Source organism: Cryptomeria japonica, chromosome 5 (assembly GCF_030272615.1).
Source record: "Cryptomeria japonica chromosome 5, Sugi_1.0, whole genome shotgun sequence".
In the NCBI taxonomy this organism is placed as follows: domain Eukaryota; kingdom Viridiplantae; phylum Streptophyta; class Pinopsida; order Cupressales; family Cupressaceae; genus Cryptomeria; species Cryptomeria japonica.
In genome coordinates, this window is record NC_081409.1 from 644100959 (window position 1) to 644121357 (window position 20399).

At 38.3% G+C, this 20399-nt stretch overlaps 1 protein-coding gene across 1 annotated transcript in view; it reads right to left on the reverse strand.

Moving 5' to 3' along the window:
* Positions 1-1984: 1984 nt before the first annotated feature.
* Positions 1985-20399, reverse strand: part of LOC131050360 (DNA repair RAD52-like protein 1, mitochondrial) — a 105657-nt gene continuing 87242 nt past the window's right edge. The window contains exons 3-4 of the mRNA XM_057984522.2: positions 2739-2833; positions 1985-2502 (exon numbers count right to left, since the gene is read on the reverse strand). Of these exons, the coding sequence (XP_057840505.2) occupies positions 2359-2502; positions 2739-2833 (239 nt within the window). The 3' untranslated portion in view covers positions 1985-2358. The remainder of the gene's footprint in view (positions 2503-2738; positions 2834-20399) is intronic.

Sequence of the window (20399 nt, forward strand, 5' to 3'; positions counted from 1 at the left end):
AGAAATAAAGACATTATAGATAAATTTCATTAATCTATGGAAAAAGGCGTTAGAAAGAAAAAAAGTATTACATAAAGAAATTTAACTCGTTCTCTGATCATCAACAAAAGGCCTATTAAGAGGTCAATTTTCCATGATGAACAAAGATTCTCATAACTCAATTGAGGACTAGCTTCCATTGTCTTAAATGTGAAACAAGTAGATAGAAAAGGTTAAAATAGGTATAAGAAAAGAGTAGATTCTTTCACATAGTTGGGACAATAGTAACAAAGAAGCACTTTTTTTTTCAAATGTAAAACTTGCGGCATCCAAGTCATGTATACAAGTTAGCAGCAACTTCATTTCAAGATCTATTCAACAAAAGATAGTTGAAACAATAGAAGAGCTCACTATAAAATTGAATAACAATTTGGCACTTCAAAGCAAAATCAGCCAGGCCTACTGTATCATAGACTTCGTTAAAAATCTTCAATTCTATTCTCTTCTTCAAAATATTGAGAGCCACAAGATTTGTTTTGTTTGCAACCGTTTTGGTGGTTCCATGTCGGGGACAAATATCCACAGTTCCATGTCGGGGTCAAATATCCTCCTAGTGTAAATCGCTTATGCTAAACTAAGCACATTGTTCAGGTAATGTTGCCCCAGCCATAGCTTCTCGAGGGATTATGTTACACCATTGAATTTGAAGCGATTTAACATTGAAATAAACGCTTAATATTCCCTTTGCATCCTTCCCTCTACTATGCCAATCCTTCGTAATATCATGCTAGTCAAAAAGACAAAATTATCATTTTTGCGCCAAATATTTCAAAGCATTGCACTGACATCCATTAAAATTAATTGCATTCCCTACTGTTCTACAATGTGACTTGTATCTACAGAGCTCTTAAGCAATCTTCCAAGGCAAGCAAATAAGAGTGAGATTGACCTGTTCGCACTATCCAAGGGGTAGCTGCATGAGCACATAACCTTCCAAGCGCAATTCAAAAAGGGATACCACCATGCACAGGCTGGTTAAAGAGTCACCATAATGTTTGCATTATCTATTTTGTTTGTGTAGCATGGTAGCATGCTAAACAATCCATCACAACATTGTTCCATAGCCAATGAGTTCCCTGCAGTTCTGTCATCATCCATTGATCTGCAAAATGTGTGCTCATAGTTCCCATATTGTTTATTGTGTCCATTGAACAAGTCTGTGCTTCCACGTAGCTACACCTACTGCAAGGATGGGCCTCGATAACGATCCAATGTCAAACAAGACCCAATTAAAGGTTATTTGACGATAGTGCATAGCATGACACATGTTCAACGAGCAGTAAGACCATTACAGTTGCCAAATAGGCCATGTGTCAAAATATTTAGCCTCATTGCACTTTGACATTCAGGAACAAAAATATTTCAGCCAATTAGGATGTAACCAAATCATTTCTTCATTATTATTCGTTAAAAGTTTAATGTTTGTATTTCAAACATTGCAGTGGAATTTGACACAGAAAATCAATGAATTGTAATTGGTTGGAAATGCAAAGAATTAGTCATGCGGTAAAAACTGAACAATTGCAATAGTAACCTGCCTGCCCGGAACCAATAAACATGTATGTGGTGAATTTGAAGATGATTTGTGAATTTATTATCGCATGATATGTTAATAGATAATTAGAATCAATGATTATGCTTGCCAAGAGGAAAGTTTGAACAAAAATCCAAATTGGTTCAGAGTATTTCCATCCGCGTAGAATTAATTCCTGCCACCACATTCAAAAGTAGTATTGGCCAAAAAAAAGGTGGCATCTTGTAGGAATCTTTCTATTCTGATCAAGAAATTAAAGTTGGTTCCTAAAATTTACAATAAAATCACAGTAACACAAGCCCTACATTAGATTCAAGGCCTATACTATCTGATTAGATAAGACACTCATTTAACAAGATCATGCTCAGTATTCAAACCACACTCAACCAATTTGAAAAGAAACCAAACACGTCCTCTGAAATTTTTATTTCATAGAACTTTAAGAATTAGGATCTAAACAAACAAAGTTTAGTGTTCTTTTCATGGACAGGTATATATAGACAGCATTTGGCTCCGACTTGAGCCATTCTTGAAATCCATAAACTAGCTGAAATCCAATCCAATGCAGCATTGCAAGACTGGTCAACTTGTTTCAAAATGGAGCGCTTATCATCTGCAAGCTGTATCTTTACTCCTAATGACATAACAAAGTGCAAGCTAATTATGTACAATACATAATTTTATCATTCTATCATAATATTATAGTGGAAATAAAGCATGATTCAAAACTGCAAAAATTGTGGAAATAAAATATGAAGCTGTCCATAGCCAAAGCTCTCTGCATATTAATTCAACTCTTCATGATAAAGATGAAGCCCAAGGCCAAAACGAGCACATGCACGACGGAATGCCATTGATTCAGCTTTTTGTACAGGATCTCCACGATCTGTCTCATTCATGGAAGCTGTGCCAATTGATTCTCGATGTGCCTGTTCAAAATAAACATGAGATTCTATTAATGCGGCACCAAAAAAAATAAAAATTCACTGATGACATGATGAAAATTATGTATTATTTCAGGATTTGTGCATATTTGGAATAGTAAGAAATCTATTACAGTTTTCACAAATATTTTGCAACAAAATAACTATTAGACGCACCTGCAGGAAACTAGTATTTCTGTGTGCATTGTTGGAAAAAAAAGAGATTGGCTTTTATTAATTACCTCACCATCAGCTCCATAGATTGTCACACGATAAACTACTGAAACAGATTTGCCATCATTTGAGTAGGTGACTGCACGAACCTCTCCAGACCATTCTATGAGGAAAAGAATTGCAGATTGTGTTAAAGAAAGAATAACCTTCTACAGAAACTATTAAGATAAGAAATTTGATTTCAAAATAAGTAATAGAATAATTTTGCTTCTGGTCTGTCACCTAGTAGCCTATTGATCTAAAAGCTACGATACCCTGAGTTTCCAGAACAGCATATAGGGAAAATTTAGGGAAAATTTAAAATATATAGGGAGACAGCATAATTTTTGCCAATTTTGGGGATGGCTAGGAGATAGCTATATTAAATATAAGGAAAATTTTAAATGTTCATATAAAAACATGGATAAAGCATGCATATATACATTTATTCATATAAAAACATTTTAGAACCGTAAGTTTTAACATACAACATTTTTGTTCAAGATTCATTGTCAATACTCAATATACATTCATAACTCAAAATTCATTGTCAATATGCATGTGATGTAATAAAAATAGCATACACAATGTCCAAAGGCTACGATATGAAAATACAAAAAAACAAAATACACTGCTTCCCCTAATCTGCATCTACTAACACTACATCAAAATTAGAATGCTCCTCTGAGTCTCTATAACTGTCATGGTCCACGTCCACCTCATCCGATAGAATCCCAAACAATCCTCCAATGTCTCCTCTTTATCAACCTAGGTCACATCTGGGATCAACATCCCATCATAAAGCTGGAGTTTGTCAATAATCTGGAGCCTGATGATCTTGAAAATGAAGAGCACTATGCATGGCCACTAGCTTCTTCGATTGTCTAGAGGTAAGTCTATTCCTCTTGATGGACTAGATAAAGTCATATGTGGACCAATTCCTCTCTGCAACAAAGGAACTAGCAACTTTTGAAAGGAGGCGAGTGGCAAGCAACTTCAATTGTGGTGTGTATCCCTCTCGTGCCATGTCCACCATCCAATAGCGTCTTCTTGAGCTAATATAATTCTATCCAACCTTGCTTGTGGTTTACTCAATGTAGGACCACGAAGATTTGTAAACTCAAGGAATTGTGTGCGAAATATGGAAGCTTGCTCCTTTGGATACACCTTATCAATGGTCTGTGTGAACCCATCTAAAACCTCTTGGTCATCACATGGAGGCACCCTTCCATCCCTTCCTAAATACCATTTAGGTTTTAGGGCATTGGCTGCCATATGAAGCGGGGTGTTCATTGTGTTCCACCTTTGCATCACAATGAGGCCTAATATGTTGCTCATATAACCCCAAAGTAGGATCCTTAACCAAAATTGTTTGTTGTGTCTTCCCAAGCATACTATCAAATGTTTCATATATCTTTTCAAGACTGGGAGAGTCTATACCAGTATATCTAATGACATCTAAAATAGGTGAGATGAAAGAGCAAAAATATCTACAAAATTAAAATGCAAACAAAAAGTTAAAAATATTAAAATTAGAAATTTAATATGAAAATCAGCACTATTTATTTTTTAATAAAATCAGCAAGGTCTTACCTGACAGTGGACCACCAATTGTCATCAAGGTTCTTTTGTTTAATGGATTTTCCTTGAGTAGATCTTAAATTACGCCCTCTCGCCCACTAAGGATTCACCACCATCAACTATAGAGGCTCATGCACCTCAAGCATCCTCTCCAACTCACAGGGGACCACCCATTGTCATCAGAGATCTTTTGTTTGATGGATTTTCAATGAGTAGAGCTTGAATTAAGTCATATAGCCCACTAAGGATTCACCACCATCAATTGTAGAGGCTCATGCACCTCAAGCATCCTCTCCAACAAGATGAAGTAGCATACCTATATCCATTAAAAATTTAAAAGCAATATAAGGCTCAATGTAATTGGAATATAAATGTTTGAAGTTTCAAAATTTTGATTTTCCAATGTTTCCATACATTGAAAGTTTGAAACAAAATGAAGTCGCATAACTTGTCTCAACGGGTTTGGAGAACTCCTTTGAAAATGATCTAATGAGAGCAAGTGAGGTGCGGTGGTTGCAAATGAACATGAATGCCTCTAGCTTTTGCCACCACTTGCTTCACCCAATCTATTTTTCCTATGTCTTTCAATGCATTGTTCAATGCATGAACACAACACGGGGTCCAAAAGATGTGCTTGTAAGCACCCTCCACCATCAAACCAACTAATTTGCACACACATGCTGAATTGGTGATCATTTGTTCAACATTAGAAACCCCAACCTCCTTTATGGCATCTCTCAAAATACTAAAATGAAATTTCACATCCTTATGCTTCCCTAAACAATCACAACTTTGAGAAAATAAGAACCAGCAAGGCATGTGACAATGATATTGATAAGTGGTTGATTTCTCACATCAGTCCAACCATCCATCACAATAGATCAACCAAACCTCATCCAAGTTAAGGTCATATCCTTCATTAGCACATTAACCTTAGAATACTCTTAGTTTAGGAGGGTAGTTCATAGCTTATGATCTCCAAGGGATACGAATGAAGTATCAAAAGTGGCTACATCACTAATCATTTGTTTGAAGTAAGTGGAACGAGCCACACGAAATGGGATGCCATAACCAAAATAGAATTTGGCAATGGAACACTCAATAGCTTCTCATGCTTGCATATTACACATAGCTTCAACTAATCCTCCCTTGTCACTACCACTCACCTTCCTCTTTCCTCTTTCCAATGTTCCCATATATTTAAAGTTAGAAACAAAATTAAGTAAGAGGCATACCTTGTCTCAACGGGTTTGAGGAACTCCTTTGAAAATGATCTAACGAAAGCATGTGAGTTGTGGTGGTTGCAAATGAGCATTTGAATGTCTCTAGCTTTTGTCACCACTTGCTTCCCCCAATCTATTTTTCCTATGTCTTTCAACATGAACACAACATAGGGTCCAAAAGATGTGTTTGTAAGCACCCTCCACCATCAAACCAGCTGATTTGTACACACGTGTTGAATCAGTGATAACGAGTACAACAGTAGCAACCCCAACCTCCTCTATAGCATCTCTCAAAATGCGAAATTGGAATTCTACATCCTTATGCTTCCCTCAACAATCCATGGCTTTGGAAAATTAGAACCAACAAGGCATGTGACAATGATATTGATCAATGGCTGATTTCTAACATCAGTCCACCCATCCATCATAAAGAGCAACCAAACCTCATCCAAGTTAACCTCATATCCTCCCTTAGCACACTAACCTTGGAATATTCTTTGTCTAGGAAAGTAGTCCACAACTTATGATCTCCACGAGGTACGAATTAAGGACCAATAGTGGCTACATCTCTAATCATTTGTTTTGAAGTAAGTGGAATAGGCCACACAAAATGGGATGGCATTAGCAAAAAATAATTTGGCAATGGAACACTCGATAGCTTCTTGTGCTTGCACATTAAACATAGCTTTGACTGATCATTCCTTGTCACTACCACTCACCTTCCTCTTTCTTCTTTCCAATGTTTTTTCCATATATTGAAAGTCCCTTGGCTGTCCCTACGTCCCTGATAAGGGGATGAGGTTTTTCAGATCGGGGACGTGTCCTTGAGTTTCACAGTCTAAAAGGTATCACACTCCCTTGATAGAATATCTAGTTCAAAGCTCAGTTCACATTTACATGTTCTTCATAACTAATCTAAACATGACATAGCTACTGAGATATGCTATTGATATATCAAATAGCTTGTGTTTATTGCCTAATTCCCATCCTCTCATAATAGATCCATCTCTTAACAAATTTCATATGCTCACAACATTTGGAGTAAAAAGTTGTTTCCCAATGTTTTGAACCCAACTCACATATGAATTGAATGGTTAAAAAGATTAAACCTTGTCAACTTTGAAAGAAACAAAAAGATTCAAAAACACTAGAATATCATTTACTATTCAAGAATGAAACCGAATTTGTATGGAAGGCAAGTCAAAGCCTTTCTCATTGTGTATGAAATACCTATTTCTGATCAAAAGCTTCAATTTTATTTTCTACTTTTTATTAACTACCTCTTCGACCACGTCTGCCATGACATCGCATTTCATTATTAAAAAATAAATCATGTTGACTAAACAGCTAAACCAGCAAAAATTGATGCCTGCAAAATTACAGATACCTTCATCTAATTTCACTCATAATTCAGCTGGTTTCTCTCATTTGATTTGTCAAAATTTGAAAGCAATTGAGAGAAATTAGATGCAAACTGTAAGGCTTGTGTTAGAACTAACATAAAGAAAACCAAAGTATTGTTGTTTACTCTTGTAGAGTGATGTTAATTATCATACAGAGTAATCGGTGATATCATTTACAAAACATAAAATAACAGAGTATAACAATGCCAAGACAATAAAGTTTTAAAAAGATGTATCATTACCATATGCAATGTGTACAATGATCAACTAGTTCCCGACGCGACAAAATGAGAACAATAAATACCATCTGACGGTTGGTTAAGATTACCAATCACCAGGAACTACCAAACCAAGCTACCTATCAAGAACAAATGACAACATTGCATAATGTACCCGACTAATACTTATATAGTTAACACCTTGGCTACCAAATTATTTAGCTGCCCCCCCCCGAAAAAGTAGTCTTCTAGGCAACGGAATAAAAACAAGGCTATGTACAATAGCAAACTACTAAGGAGGGGTGAGAGGATGTGGCACCGAAAGTGAAGTCGTTGACAAAGGCACTACACTTGCTCCATGCGGATCTTCAAGTCTCGTTTTGCCACAAGCTCATGTTCTCGTGACCCCTTCAACATGTGAGTTGCCTCCATCAGGTCACGCTCAGTCTACTCCAACTCCTGAGCTACAGCCTTCTATTGCTACTCTTGGGCTGCCAACTTGGCATCCTTCTCTACCAACTATGCCTTTTTTTGCTCCAAACGACTCTCTTGCTCACGCAACTGTGTTTCCCTCTCAGCCAAGGTGGTCTCCAAAGCCATACGACGCTCACGCTCTACAATGGTGAGTTGAGTTTGATGGGCTAGCTACTCTCGAGAAATGCTTATATTTACAACTTTTGCTGACTAGGTGCATTCACCCTGGTTGTATGAGCTTCCTCCATAGAAGTAGTCACCCTCTTCATCCTCTAGAATACGTTTGGAAGCATGCCTCCATATTGTGGAGTGTAGTGTGCACTCGGCCATGCCTTCCGGCCGTGCTAGGACGGGATGGGTGCCATACTACCAGAATGATTGAGTTCTCTACTGTGGGCCATCCATGAGATACAAAGCAACAAAAGAACTCCCCCTCACAATCTACTTGCATAAATGCAAGAATTTTCTCAACTTCAATGACCACAAATGGAGCAAGACCAATATCCATCTTTTGGGAGACTTCGGCCACTTCATGCATGACCAAGGCTATATCCTCTAACTCTAATAGGTACCTTTGCACTATGCCAAGTACATCATGGGGATCAAGTTTAGAAATTTGTATGTGCATCCCCTCGATCTTGTCCTCACTAGAGGAGTCGTCGAAATCCTCACCATCTGAGGTCTTAGGCCTTTCAAGCTGCGATATAGTAGCACCCTCCTATTCGCCAAACTATTAGGCCAATTCACCATGGGCTCAGCCAATGTCGCAACAATATGAACCATCTCCACTAGTTCCCCTACAAGTGCCAATCACTCTTCTTCCCACTCAACTCCCTATTCTACCTCTTTTCCAACTGTCAAGTGCTTTGCTCCTTCAACGAGCAATGAATTCAAGTCCTCTTCCAAGAGAGTTGGGGATCGCAGTGGTGGTGCAATTGATGCCACTTGACCACCCTGATGGCACCAACCTCCTCTAGTGGTGTCATCTCGACAACTAACAACACTACAACAGTTGGTAGCGGCACAACAACTAACACCATGGCAACAACTGTCACTGTTATGGCAACTACTTCCACACGTGTAGAAACTTTGGAGAGCATGGCAGGCGAATGTTTGGCCAACACAAATGTGATGATGGCAATCATTGCTAGAGGTGTTGGCGCACTGGAACTAAATATGCCTCTATCAAATCCTCGTTTGAAGTGGAATGCTCAAGGCTATCAATCCCTACAGTGATCATCACTAAATGATGAGACTGCAATCGTCGAGACTTCACTACTCTCTATTTGGTGCTTTCATTTCCTTGGCAAAGGCATATTTGATTGAACGACCTCCTCGCCAACCACCTGAATGCCCAAATTTGCCTAGTAAAATTTGGCATGTTGGGTCATGTAAAAGGCCTTGTGCTTGAGACTGAGAAGTCATGAATTCTTTTGAAGAGTCCTTGTGCCCAATTATACACATTTCCCATGCTAAGTTGGATCATAGAGTCGATCATCCAAATAGCCACATCAAAAGCATGATTGACACCCATTAACCGACACTTAAGGAGGTCCAAAATACACCACCATTATGTTGTAGACAGGAAGTTCTTTAACCCTCTGTTTCCTCCTCAGCCCCAAATCTCTTCACATTCCTCCTCTATCAAATCTTCCCTGCACACATGCTAGGTAAGTGCTCCTTTGCGCTCGGGGCTGACTTTCTTTAGTTTCCCCACATAACTCCCCTTCAAGGGTATGCCCAATACCTTGATGAAGTCAAAGAGCTAGTAGAAAATTGTCACCTAGTAACCGTGGTAGTTGATGATGGATTCCCATCTGACCTGCTTATACCAAGCAACTATGGCACACAGGTAAGGCTCAAACTCCTTCAAGTTGAAAAATAGTAGTTGGACTGCTTTGTCCATTTGCGCATGACAAAGTGTGAGCTTCAACAAATGATCTTCCTCGGTACTCTACAACCAACTCCTGCATTCGCTTCCTATAATTTCTTCCCAATAAGGGAATCAGTTATGACTATATCATCATTTCTCTACTTTCCTCCTACACTTTGGGGTCAAGAAGGTTGCTTCCCTTTAGTGCTACTCACTATTATTGGGGCCAATGTTGATAATGAATGCTAACCTTCGACCTCAACTTTATATTCTCATAGGTCATTAGAATAATACCTCTCAAATACCATGGACACTCTCACCATGTGCTGCTTGTTTTCTTTCTCCTTGCACTTGTACGACGTACATCCAACAACCCCTTACAAACTCTTGTCACTCATGTACAGCTTGTTTTCACCATGGTACAGACTCTTTTCACTTATGTACAACTTGATGAAATTGCCTTTGTATGATCTATTCCTTACCACATACGGCCCTATGTTTGATGAAATTGTCTTTGTATGTATTTCCATATGCCCTAATCTCCTAGCACAAGTCATTTCTTGTCCGTATGGTTTCCTCTCTGCCTTCCTATACAGCCTTTAAATTTCCTCCTTGTCAAACGACCAAATACTCTTCCCCTATAATAATCCAATAAATGTCTTTGTGCCATATGACTCGTACAACCTTCCCCATACCCTACAACTCCTCCACCATACAACCTTGTGCACTTTTGATTGGAACCCTACAAACTTCTAAAGATGCAATACAAACCTCTAGAGATGTCATCCGAACATTGCAAGTTGGTGTCATGTCCCCTCCTTGATTGATATATATGAAGCAATTGTTATTTATTAATTAATATAATATAATATAATATTTATCAATGAACGAATATTTGAAATTATTAAATATTTATTTATCAATGACAATATTCTTGTAATATTTACATTAATATTATATTAGATAAATTATAAGCAAATATGGTGATGTTGATTATTTACTTAATGTATTAATTATTTATTTATTTTATTTATTTCAGGAAAACTAAGAAGGAATATCATTCTCATCAAAGAAGTGATATGATCTTAAGAGTGTTGACTTAAGGACATGATAACTATAATGGAAGGGTACGATCTGGAATCCAATCACTTAGTTAATGAAAGGAGAATGAAAGGAGGTGATTAGAATACGAGTCTGATCAATTAGCATTAAGACAAGAAAATGCTATGATTAATGAAGGGGTGCGTTAGACAAATATAGAAACCGATCTGATTAGAAGCTGTTATAGAGAGTGGCGATTACCAGAGGGGATGAGACATGTCTTGTCCAATATGACGACTCAGTCTTAAACATTGATATAAGAAGACATTTCCATGATTCGTTGAGGGGGATAGAAGTCTCTTTTACGGAATTGGGATGGTTCATATGGGCAGTTGCCTATGAGACAGTTCACCTTGGACGAATATATAGGGCCATGATTGGTAAGGTGATAGAGAGGAGCGACTTCTTTGGTTGGAGATTTTCTTAATGGGCAGCCGACTTCATTAAGAAGTTATCGGACTTTTCAATGATACGAATTACCGAATAAGCATGCATAGTCATGACATTGAAGAGTAGTGCACTTATCATTATCAATGGCAGAGATGTATAAATCAAAGTGGCGGGATAATATACTCAGCAATCCATATGAAAGTAGCGACCTGACTGTATCAGATTTGCTAAGATATCTACAGCGACTATAGTAGAATATTAACACCATTTGCTGGCAGTTTATTATCAGCATAAAACAGCAATTATAATGAGTAATCAAATAACGCAAACATTAAAATGGTGCGATGTTTGGTTAAGGATGATAACCACCAATGGAAGGGCTCGATCCATAACCAGGAATTAATAAATAAAAATGTTTTGTCTATGAGATACATTGTCCAAAGAAAGGGTACGATCAGATGGAGAGTTACGTGCATTTATCAAAAGAGATGTCCCTAAGAGAATCAACCCTTGTGGGAAGTTTAAAATGGAGAAGGGGAAAGGGGGGAGGAATGGAATATATATTGATGATATTCCCACTATGGAGTACTCACGGAGCAGCAAGGAGTTATTCTTAGAAGCATAAGGGAAGTTGATACCATATCAGATATGGCTTCTTAAAAATAGTGTGCATATATTTAATTATATCGCAGGATTTTAGAAGCATTAATCAGGAGCAACATTTTCAGATCTGCAGACATCATGGATCCTATCAGTCTTAGCATTTCTCCCATTGTCAAAATAGAGAATCTTATCAAAGATAAGTTCTACCCTCCAAACTATTCTTAAAATTTTAAGCTAAATATCATAATAAAATGTCTTCAGTTTGGGTAAGTTTTATATTACAGTTCTCACCTTAAGTTGGAATTGTTGTTTGAGAATTAAATTAAGGGAATTCCCAAATGGGGACATTACAGTTGGCGTACGAACATCCCTGCCCTTCTTGTCTGCATGGTTTCTTCCAGCTTTTCCCTGCCAAACTTGCCACTCGTAACCATGTCAAGTGGACTCTTGGTACTTTTACTCTTGATGAGGTAAAATAAATTGGCCCAATAGATTTATAAGTGTCTTTTTTGTTTGTGGTGAGTGCTTTAATCAAATACTTTATTAAACTCGCTTTGAAAAATACTTTTCGCATTCTTATATTCCCCCCTCTTTTTCTTTTTAAATTTTCAATAAGTTTTATTTGTAACCTTCTTTTTATTTTTCCTTTTCCCTTTTTATTCCTGCCCACATAATAATATTTTCTAGTTTCAATATTTTGGTAAAAACTTGCTTCTTCCAATTTGTTTTCTTTTTTTTTTCCACTTCAGATTTATTTTTTCCAACCTTATTGCTTCGAAAAAACTTTTGCACTTTAATATTTTAAATTTGTTGAATATTCTGCTTTTTTCTATTTTCTACTTTTTAGTCTGTTTATTGTCGTCATATCAACCTTCCTCTTTATTCCCCTATGCCCATCTGGTGGTCAAACTTTTACCTAGGAGGCATGCCACCATAAACAAGTATTCGATGATCGTTTATAACATTCGTCTTCACAAGTACTAATATACGCCAAATCAAAAAAATTATCAAGTAGAGGGGCAAGCCAAATACCTTTATAACGTATGTCAACATATCGGCTTCCATATTGTTGGTACCATGTCATGACCTAGTCATTGATCTCTAGTGGCGTTGCCGGATGCTCGCCATAGTGAGTTCGAGGTCAGTAGCGATGGGGGTTCTCTGTCATTCTTGATGCAAGATTTGATAATATCTTCATTGTATCCATCTCGCTCAGCAATAAACAAGTCGACTTCCTTTATTACTGCTTTTAGACATGGTCCAATCATCTGTCCATGTTCCTCCAGGTCAATTTCTTCAAAATCATCTTCGGGTTCCACCTCTTTCGTGGCTTGCTCTTCCTTTCGTTTTCTCTCAGCTCCCTCGTCAATGACATAGGCCAAGTATCCCTGGCACACTCCTTCGTAAGGTGCTATCTGTCTCCAATAGCCAGATCCAAAGCGTAGATGTGCCAATGAAAGCATTGGTGAGATGTTTTTGGATACATGGCACAACAATGCCTTCTACATGCTTTCTTGCCACTCTCTCCTCTACCAGTTTGTTATCTCTTGCCTCAACCCAGTCTTCTAGGGCAAATGGTTGTTCTATTATGATAGGGTCCCCCAATTCTTCATCTCTTCCTACTGTCCAACCTCCCCGGGTTGCATATCCCAAAATATTGATTGCCAAAGTGTGTCCTTTTCTCTCCTGATACACCATAAGTTTGGATCCGTTTACAAGGTCTCGGATGGGTTTGTCGTCCAACGTTGGCAATTTGATTGCTCCATTCTCACCAACGCCCCTTATTTTATACGGTCCTTGCCAACGACTTTAAACTTCTCGGGCTTGATCTCAGTACGACCATTATATTTTAGAGCCAAGTGCATTGGCCAAAAGTTCATTTTCCTGAGGTGCTTGTCATGCCAAAACATCTGTTGGCGTTGCATGGTCTCAATGGCCCATTGTGCCAATATCCTTTGCTCGTCCAACTTGTTAAAGGTGAAGAGTCATTCTTTCAAACTCTCAATGTCACCAAGCCAGTGCTCCATAGAAATTCTCAAGCTCATAACCATGTACTTGACAGGGACCACAACTTCCTGCCCGTACATCAATTGGAACGATGTATGGCCCTTGTCACTTTATAAGTTGTACAATAGGCCACAATACAACCATGAGTCTTTCTTCAAAATCCTTGTCATAAACGCCACAAAACTTGTATATGACCGAGACCAACACTTTGTTAGTTGATTTTGCCTAGCCATCGGTTCTTGGGTAGTATACACTAGACAGATTAAGGAAAATCTTGAGATTTATAGTCATTAGTCAAATAACATGGTTGAAAAAGTACGCCCCATTGTCACTTGTGATTTGTATCGAAATGTCATACCTAGTCACTATCTACTCATATATAAACTTTATCATACTGATGAAAGTATTGTCTAGTAGTGTTGTAGCCTCCGCCTACTTCGTGAGGTATTCAGTGGCTACCACAATGTATCGACATCAATGTATTTGGCTGACCTTCAGTAGCCCAATGAAATTTAAGCCCCACCTCTCAACGAGCTCCTATGGTTGGGAGGGTGTTGTGACCATTTCACACATCGCCCCATTAGAATGGGGACCCCCTCATTTTGCTTTAGGTTTTGCTTTCCTTTTGCTTGTTTTTCTCTCTGCCTTTAGGTTTTTTTGAGTGAGTGAGTGGTTTGCCTGGGCTGGCTAGATTAGGGCTAGTCTTCGAAGCTCGTTTTAGGGTTTCTTTCAAGCAGAGTCTACCCTAATTTTGGGGAGTTGTTAGTCGTCTGCCTGAAACCTCAAGTTTACCAGAATGAAGCATGCCTTTCAGGAGAGTCAAAGTTGGTTAGATCAGGGGACAGGGTGAATAGGTCTCATGTCAGGTTAGGTCTAGTTTGAGGGTTTTCTTGTCGGAGTCATGTTTGTTTCCCGGTCTGCGTCAGTTGAGCAGAGTCAGTAATCAAAGGAAGGTCGAAATGGTGAATGATAAATGAATGCATCTGATGATGACTGGAGGCGTTTTAGAAGGGTATGACCAAAATTGTTGACTTTTGAGACATGATGGAGAAAGTTGTCATCTTTTGCATTAAATGAGAGTTTTAAGCTTTGATGTGATGAAAGCCAGTCAAGGACAAGATTTTCGCTCTTGACCCTTCCAAAGGGTCCAGAGCAAAATCTCTCCTTCTTACCTTCTCTTGGCCCTCAAAACCTAGTAAAACCCTGCCTAGACCCAGTTGAGTGATAGATTTGTTCTGATTGTGAAGCAAGGGAGTTAGTTTGACCAAGTTTGACGGAAAATGAAGTGAACCAAGGTAAGATCTGGCCTGAGATGTCAATTTCGCTCCTGACCCTTCCAAAGGGTCCAGAGCGAAATTTGAAAAGCTCTCATTTTTTGCCTAGAGAAAAGCAGGATTTTGATGGGGATGCGTGAAGGAAGGTCTTTGTTTACCTCTCAAGGAGATTTGGAGTTCAAAATGTCCAGAATCAAGCCTAAAATAGGATTTTCGCTCCTGACCCTTCCAAAGGGTCCAGAGCGAATTTCATCCTAAACCCTATTTCCTGCCTTGGATAGACTTGCAACCTTGTTCCCAGATTGGAAAATGATCTAACTTTGCCTTGTGAGGTGGTTTGAAACTTGAAGACTGAGCAATTTGGCCTGGAATGGAAATTTCGCTCCTAACCCTTCCAGAGGGTCCGGAGCGAAAATCTTATTATAGCTTATTTCTTTCTAACTTTGGCCAGCTTTTGATGTGCTGGGTATCTTGGAGGAAGGATTGGACATCATTGTTACCTTTGAAGATTTGGAAGCTTGTAAAAATGAAGAACTTTGGACAAAATGGTGAATTTCGCTCCTGACCCTTACAAAGGGTCTAGAGCGAAATTCCCAAAAGCTCTTATTGTGCAGTGAAGAAGGTCAAGTTTTTCGCATAAATGAAACAAGAACAACTTGCTTTTGCCTCTTGAAGAGGTTTTAACTTTAAAAATGAAGGATTTTGCCCAAAAGGAGAATTTTCGCTCCTGACCCTTCCGAAGGGTCCAGAGCGAAAATCTCAATAAGAGATATTTCTTGCCTTGTTTGGTCAAATTGAGGTGTCAAAGGCATGATGAAAGGAAGAATGAGCATGTTGAAACCCTTGGGCATGTTTAGAAGTCATGAAAATGAAGGATTTTGGCCAAGAAAGGAAATTTCGCTCCTGACCCTTCCAAAGGGTCCAAAGCGAAATTCCTTATAAACCTATGTTTTAGCCTTTCTTGGACATAAAATCCTATTCCTAGCACAGTGAAAGATGAAATCCCACTTAGCAAAGAAGTTTCAAGGTGAAAAAATGAAGGATTTTGGTCAAGATTGAGAATTTTGCTCCTGACACTTCCAAAGGGTCCAGAGCGAAATTCCTAAAAACACCTATTCCCTTGCAAGGTCAGGACAACTTTTTGGTTTTTATGGCTTGAATGGGTGTGAGGAGGTGTGTTTTTGCCTTTTAAAGATGACTGAGGTTGAAAAGATGAAGGAATTGAACCTAAAAGAGATTTTCGCTCCAGACCCTTCCAAAGGGTCCAGAGCGAAAATCCTAAAAACTATCCTTTATTCCAAATTTTGGGCAAAGCTAAGCTTGGACAAGGGTGCAAGATGAGAATCTGGATTGCCTTAGAGTGAAATTAGGTTGCTAAAATGCCAGTTTTGAAGCCAAGAGAGAAATTCGCCCCTGACCCTTCCAAAGGGTCCAGAGCGAAATTTCCAAATTCTCCCTTTTTCTTGCAAATTTAAGACAAGATTTTGCTTTTTATGACTTGGAGAGGAGTGAGGCAAGATGTTTTATGCCTTAGAAGTGATTTGAAGATGAAAGGATTGGAAAATTGCCCTAAAACCTAATTTTCGCTCCTGACCCTTCCAAAGGGTCCAGAGCGAAAATCCTAAAACCAATGTGTTCCTTTCAAGTTTGTGCTAAGACAAGACTAGACCAAGGTAGAAAAGGCCCTTGAGACCACCTTTGAGTGGATGTTTGTTTCAAAAAATGATGATTCTAGGTCATAGAAGGATTTTCGCTCCTAACCCTTCCAAAGGGTACAGGGCGAAAATTCCTAAATACTCCTATTTTGCCTTGCAAGAACAAACCAAGCTTGGGTGGAGTGAATGAAGAAGACCATTGCCTAGCCTTGAGGGGTGGACTGAAGTCAGAATGATGGAGGAGTAAGCCTAAGCAAGGAAAATCGCTCCTGACCCTTCCAAAGGGTCCAGGGCAAAAAACATCAAAGACACCTTTTCCTCCAAAATTCAAGTAAAACTAGGTGTGGATTACAGTAAAAGGAGCCATTTGGAATGCCTTGAAAAAATTTAGACCTTCAAGAAATGAGAATTTTGAGCTCAAGCGAGAATTTTGCTCCTGACCCTTCCAAAGGGTCCAAAGCGAAATTCCCAAAAAGAACAATATTTCCTTCAAAAATTGATAAGCCAACTCAGTGATTGAGATAAATAGACCCTGGAGATTGCCTTGAAGAAGGTTAATGATCAAACTAAGGTGAGTTTTGACCTAAAAAGTAAAAATTGCTCATGACCCTTCCAAAGGGTCCAGGGCGAAAATCACATTATCACCTAATTTGCTCATGTGAAAGGTTAAAATTTGAAATGCAAGACTTTAATTAGGTCAAAGAAAACATGAGCTTGCCTTTCGGAAGATTTTGGGGTCAAGGAAACAAGGTATTCAGGACCTAATTGGAAAAATCGCTCCTGACCCTTCCAAAGGGTCCAGGGCGAAATCATCAAAAAGCCTATCATTCAACCTTGTTTGATTAAGTCAAGAACAAATTGCAAGATTGTGAAGACAAGGACATTAAATTTGCAAATATTGGTTGTGAAAATTTCAATTCATGAAGCGAACAAGCCTGGATGTAAAGTTCAAACAAGCCTCGAAGTGGTTTAGACATTCATCATCTTGGATATTTCAATGCCTAAGGAGGAAAGAAGCTTCATTAAGCCTCAATCAAACCTCAATATTCCTCAATTTTCACTAAACTTGCAAAAACTAAGACATTTGGGGGAGCTAGATCAAATTCGCATAATTTAAGGCCTTTATAATTGAATTAATTAATTTTCAAGCCTTAAAATAAATGAAAAAGGACACCTTTCAAGTCTTAAAATTAATTTTAAAATTTACAAAATAAAGGTGGGCGCTCAAATTCATTTATTTGCTTTTACAAGCAAGTCGGCCCCCTTCTAAAAGGGATTTTATCTTGTTTTATTGCTAATTTGTTAGGTCGGCCTCATGGGTAATTAGGGTGAACGCCCTATATAAGAGAGGAGTGTTGTAGCATTTGCAAATCATTCATTCATTATTCTTCTCATGCGAATTTCAAGAGCAGATTGGAGGAGCGAATTATACCAGATTGGAGGCGAATTTCTTGCTAAATTGGAGGCTAATTTCCAGAATTTGCTAAGTGGTTGGAGGCTAGTGGAAGGCGAACTTCTTTTGAAGGTTAACTGAGACATAATTCATCCAAAGGGAGATCAAAATTCAATCCTTATCCAGCAAAATCTGATCTTCTTTCTTCTATTTTCCAAGGTTCATAGTTAAGCTTTCAAAGAAGGAGGTATGAAGAATCAAATTTTTGAAGTTCTCATTCAAGACTTATTCTGATTTCATAGCAATCTTTTAAAGTCTAAGTCTTGAAAAATCTAATTTCTATTCATAATTAATTTGAGAATTTATAATTCTTGATTTATCATGTCATTTTCAAATTAATGTTTTTGAAAGGTCTTAGATCCTGTGTTTTAAGATATTATACTCAAAGACTAATTTTAAGTTTTTGTGTAGGCATCAAAGGACGATCTCCTCCAATCCAGCATCATTGAGGACAACCTCCTTCAATCCAGTTTCATTAAGGACGACCTTCTCCATCTATCTTCCAGTCCAACTTTTGAAGCAAAGCATCACCAAATTGAGCATCAACCAAGTGTTAGACAAGGTGGCATCCCAATCATCACTCCTCCAATCGGGTTGGTCCACCTCAGCATGTCCAAATTCAATGTACCTGACTCATTAGAGTGACACAAACTTCGATGTACCTACCCCGTCTATCCATTGGTTGAATATTCCTGAGAAGACATGTGTCCGAATATTGCAATTATTTCATTGGTCAGAATTAAGTTTGTTGTAACAAACCCTAATTAGGGTTTCATTGTAAAATCTTGGCCATTGATCTCGAATTGATCCAAGCCGTTCATTGTATTTGAGGATGCTATATATGCCCTCACTCATTTCATTTTTAGGGGTTAGAAAGGAGAGAGCTTAGAGAGAAGAAAGTTATCAAGTTATTGTTGTAGCAAGATTGAGTAGTGAAGAAAGAATTTTGAACAATTGTTGTCCATTTGGCTATGAGATCAATAAAATATTGAAGTTATGGTGTTTTATTGCAATACTTGTGGCTACCTTCATGATTGTTTATCTTCTTGAATCACTCTCAGTTGAAATAGCATTTAAGTTCTAAGTTTGAAGGACGAAGTGTTGTGCTTGATCTTTGATAAGATTCACATTCCAAACCACTAGCTTCTTACTGATTGTAAGAACGCCTTGTGTGGTCAACTAGAAACATTGAGATTGATTAAGAATTCAATCATTCTTGGAAGTATTGATATGTATCTCTATCATAGTATCTATATCCTTGATGATTTGAAAGTTATTGAATCCCCTTAGAAGATCGCATCAATTCCAGTAGAGTTGTAATTTCTTGGCGATACTGAAATTGGTAGAATCTTATCAAATCTAGTCTTCATTGAGTCATTCTTAGGATTAGTTCAAGTATTCCTTCCTTGAAACCCTTATCTTTTGACATTTTTTGAAATCTGTTAGTGTTAGAAAAATCCTGTTCCTTCATTTGGAAAGAAAGTAACACGGACAAGCTTTCTTTGAAAGTACGTAAGGCCCCTTGAAGAAATAGCATATACAACGACCACTGGTGCTTATCCACACGTAGAGATCCTACAGAAAGAACCTTGAAGTCATCCCAATTGATCCTTTTCGTGACATCTTCAGCATTCGGAGACTTTATTCAAGAGAGGATAAGATACCTCTGGGTATTTTATTCTGTGTTTGGTCGTGTACAAAATACACATCAACAGAGGGGAACAGCAACATAAAGTCCCTCTTCAAGGGTTTGTCATCTATCTAGCAAGTATCACATCCAACTACCCATTCACAAGCATTTCTATGTAGTGTTGACCACCATAGTCCTACCAGTAAGACTTTGTGTCGTGGCGTTTGGTCCCATGTGGTCATCAGCCAAATCTTTATGTGCTTCTTTCAACACTTCAAGTATCTCCTCCTACATGACACATCTTCCTAACACTTGACCAAGACCCATCTTGTTTAACAACCCGTTGATGAGTTGGAAGGGTTTGCTTTTGAGAGCCAATTTCTCCTTTCGCTATGGCATCTCCCTTGGCAAAATAGAAGTGGATAGGTATCGCTTGATGCTTTTGTACCATGGCAATAATGTTGCAAATTGAAATAGATGAGCATCCGAGAAGTCCTCATTCACCCCGTTAGGTGGCTCTCCCAACTTGATTCGTGATAATTGGTCAGCAATGGCATGGCTCTTCCCCAATTGGATAATAATGGTGAACATAAAATATTGCAATAAAAGCAACCACCTACTCACTCACCCCTAAATGATTGATTTGTTTACAAGGTACGTTAGGGTTTAACAGTCTACATAGAAGGTGAATAGCGTCGCTTGCAGGTAGTGACAAATTTTTGTACGAAATGCACCATTCCCAATGCCTCTCTTTCAATTGTACTATAATTCCTTTTTGCCTTTGAGAATAGGCAATTGGCAAAGA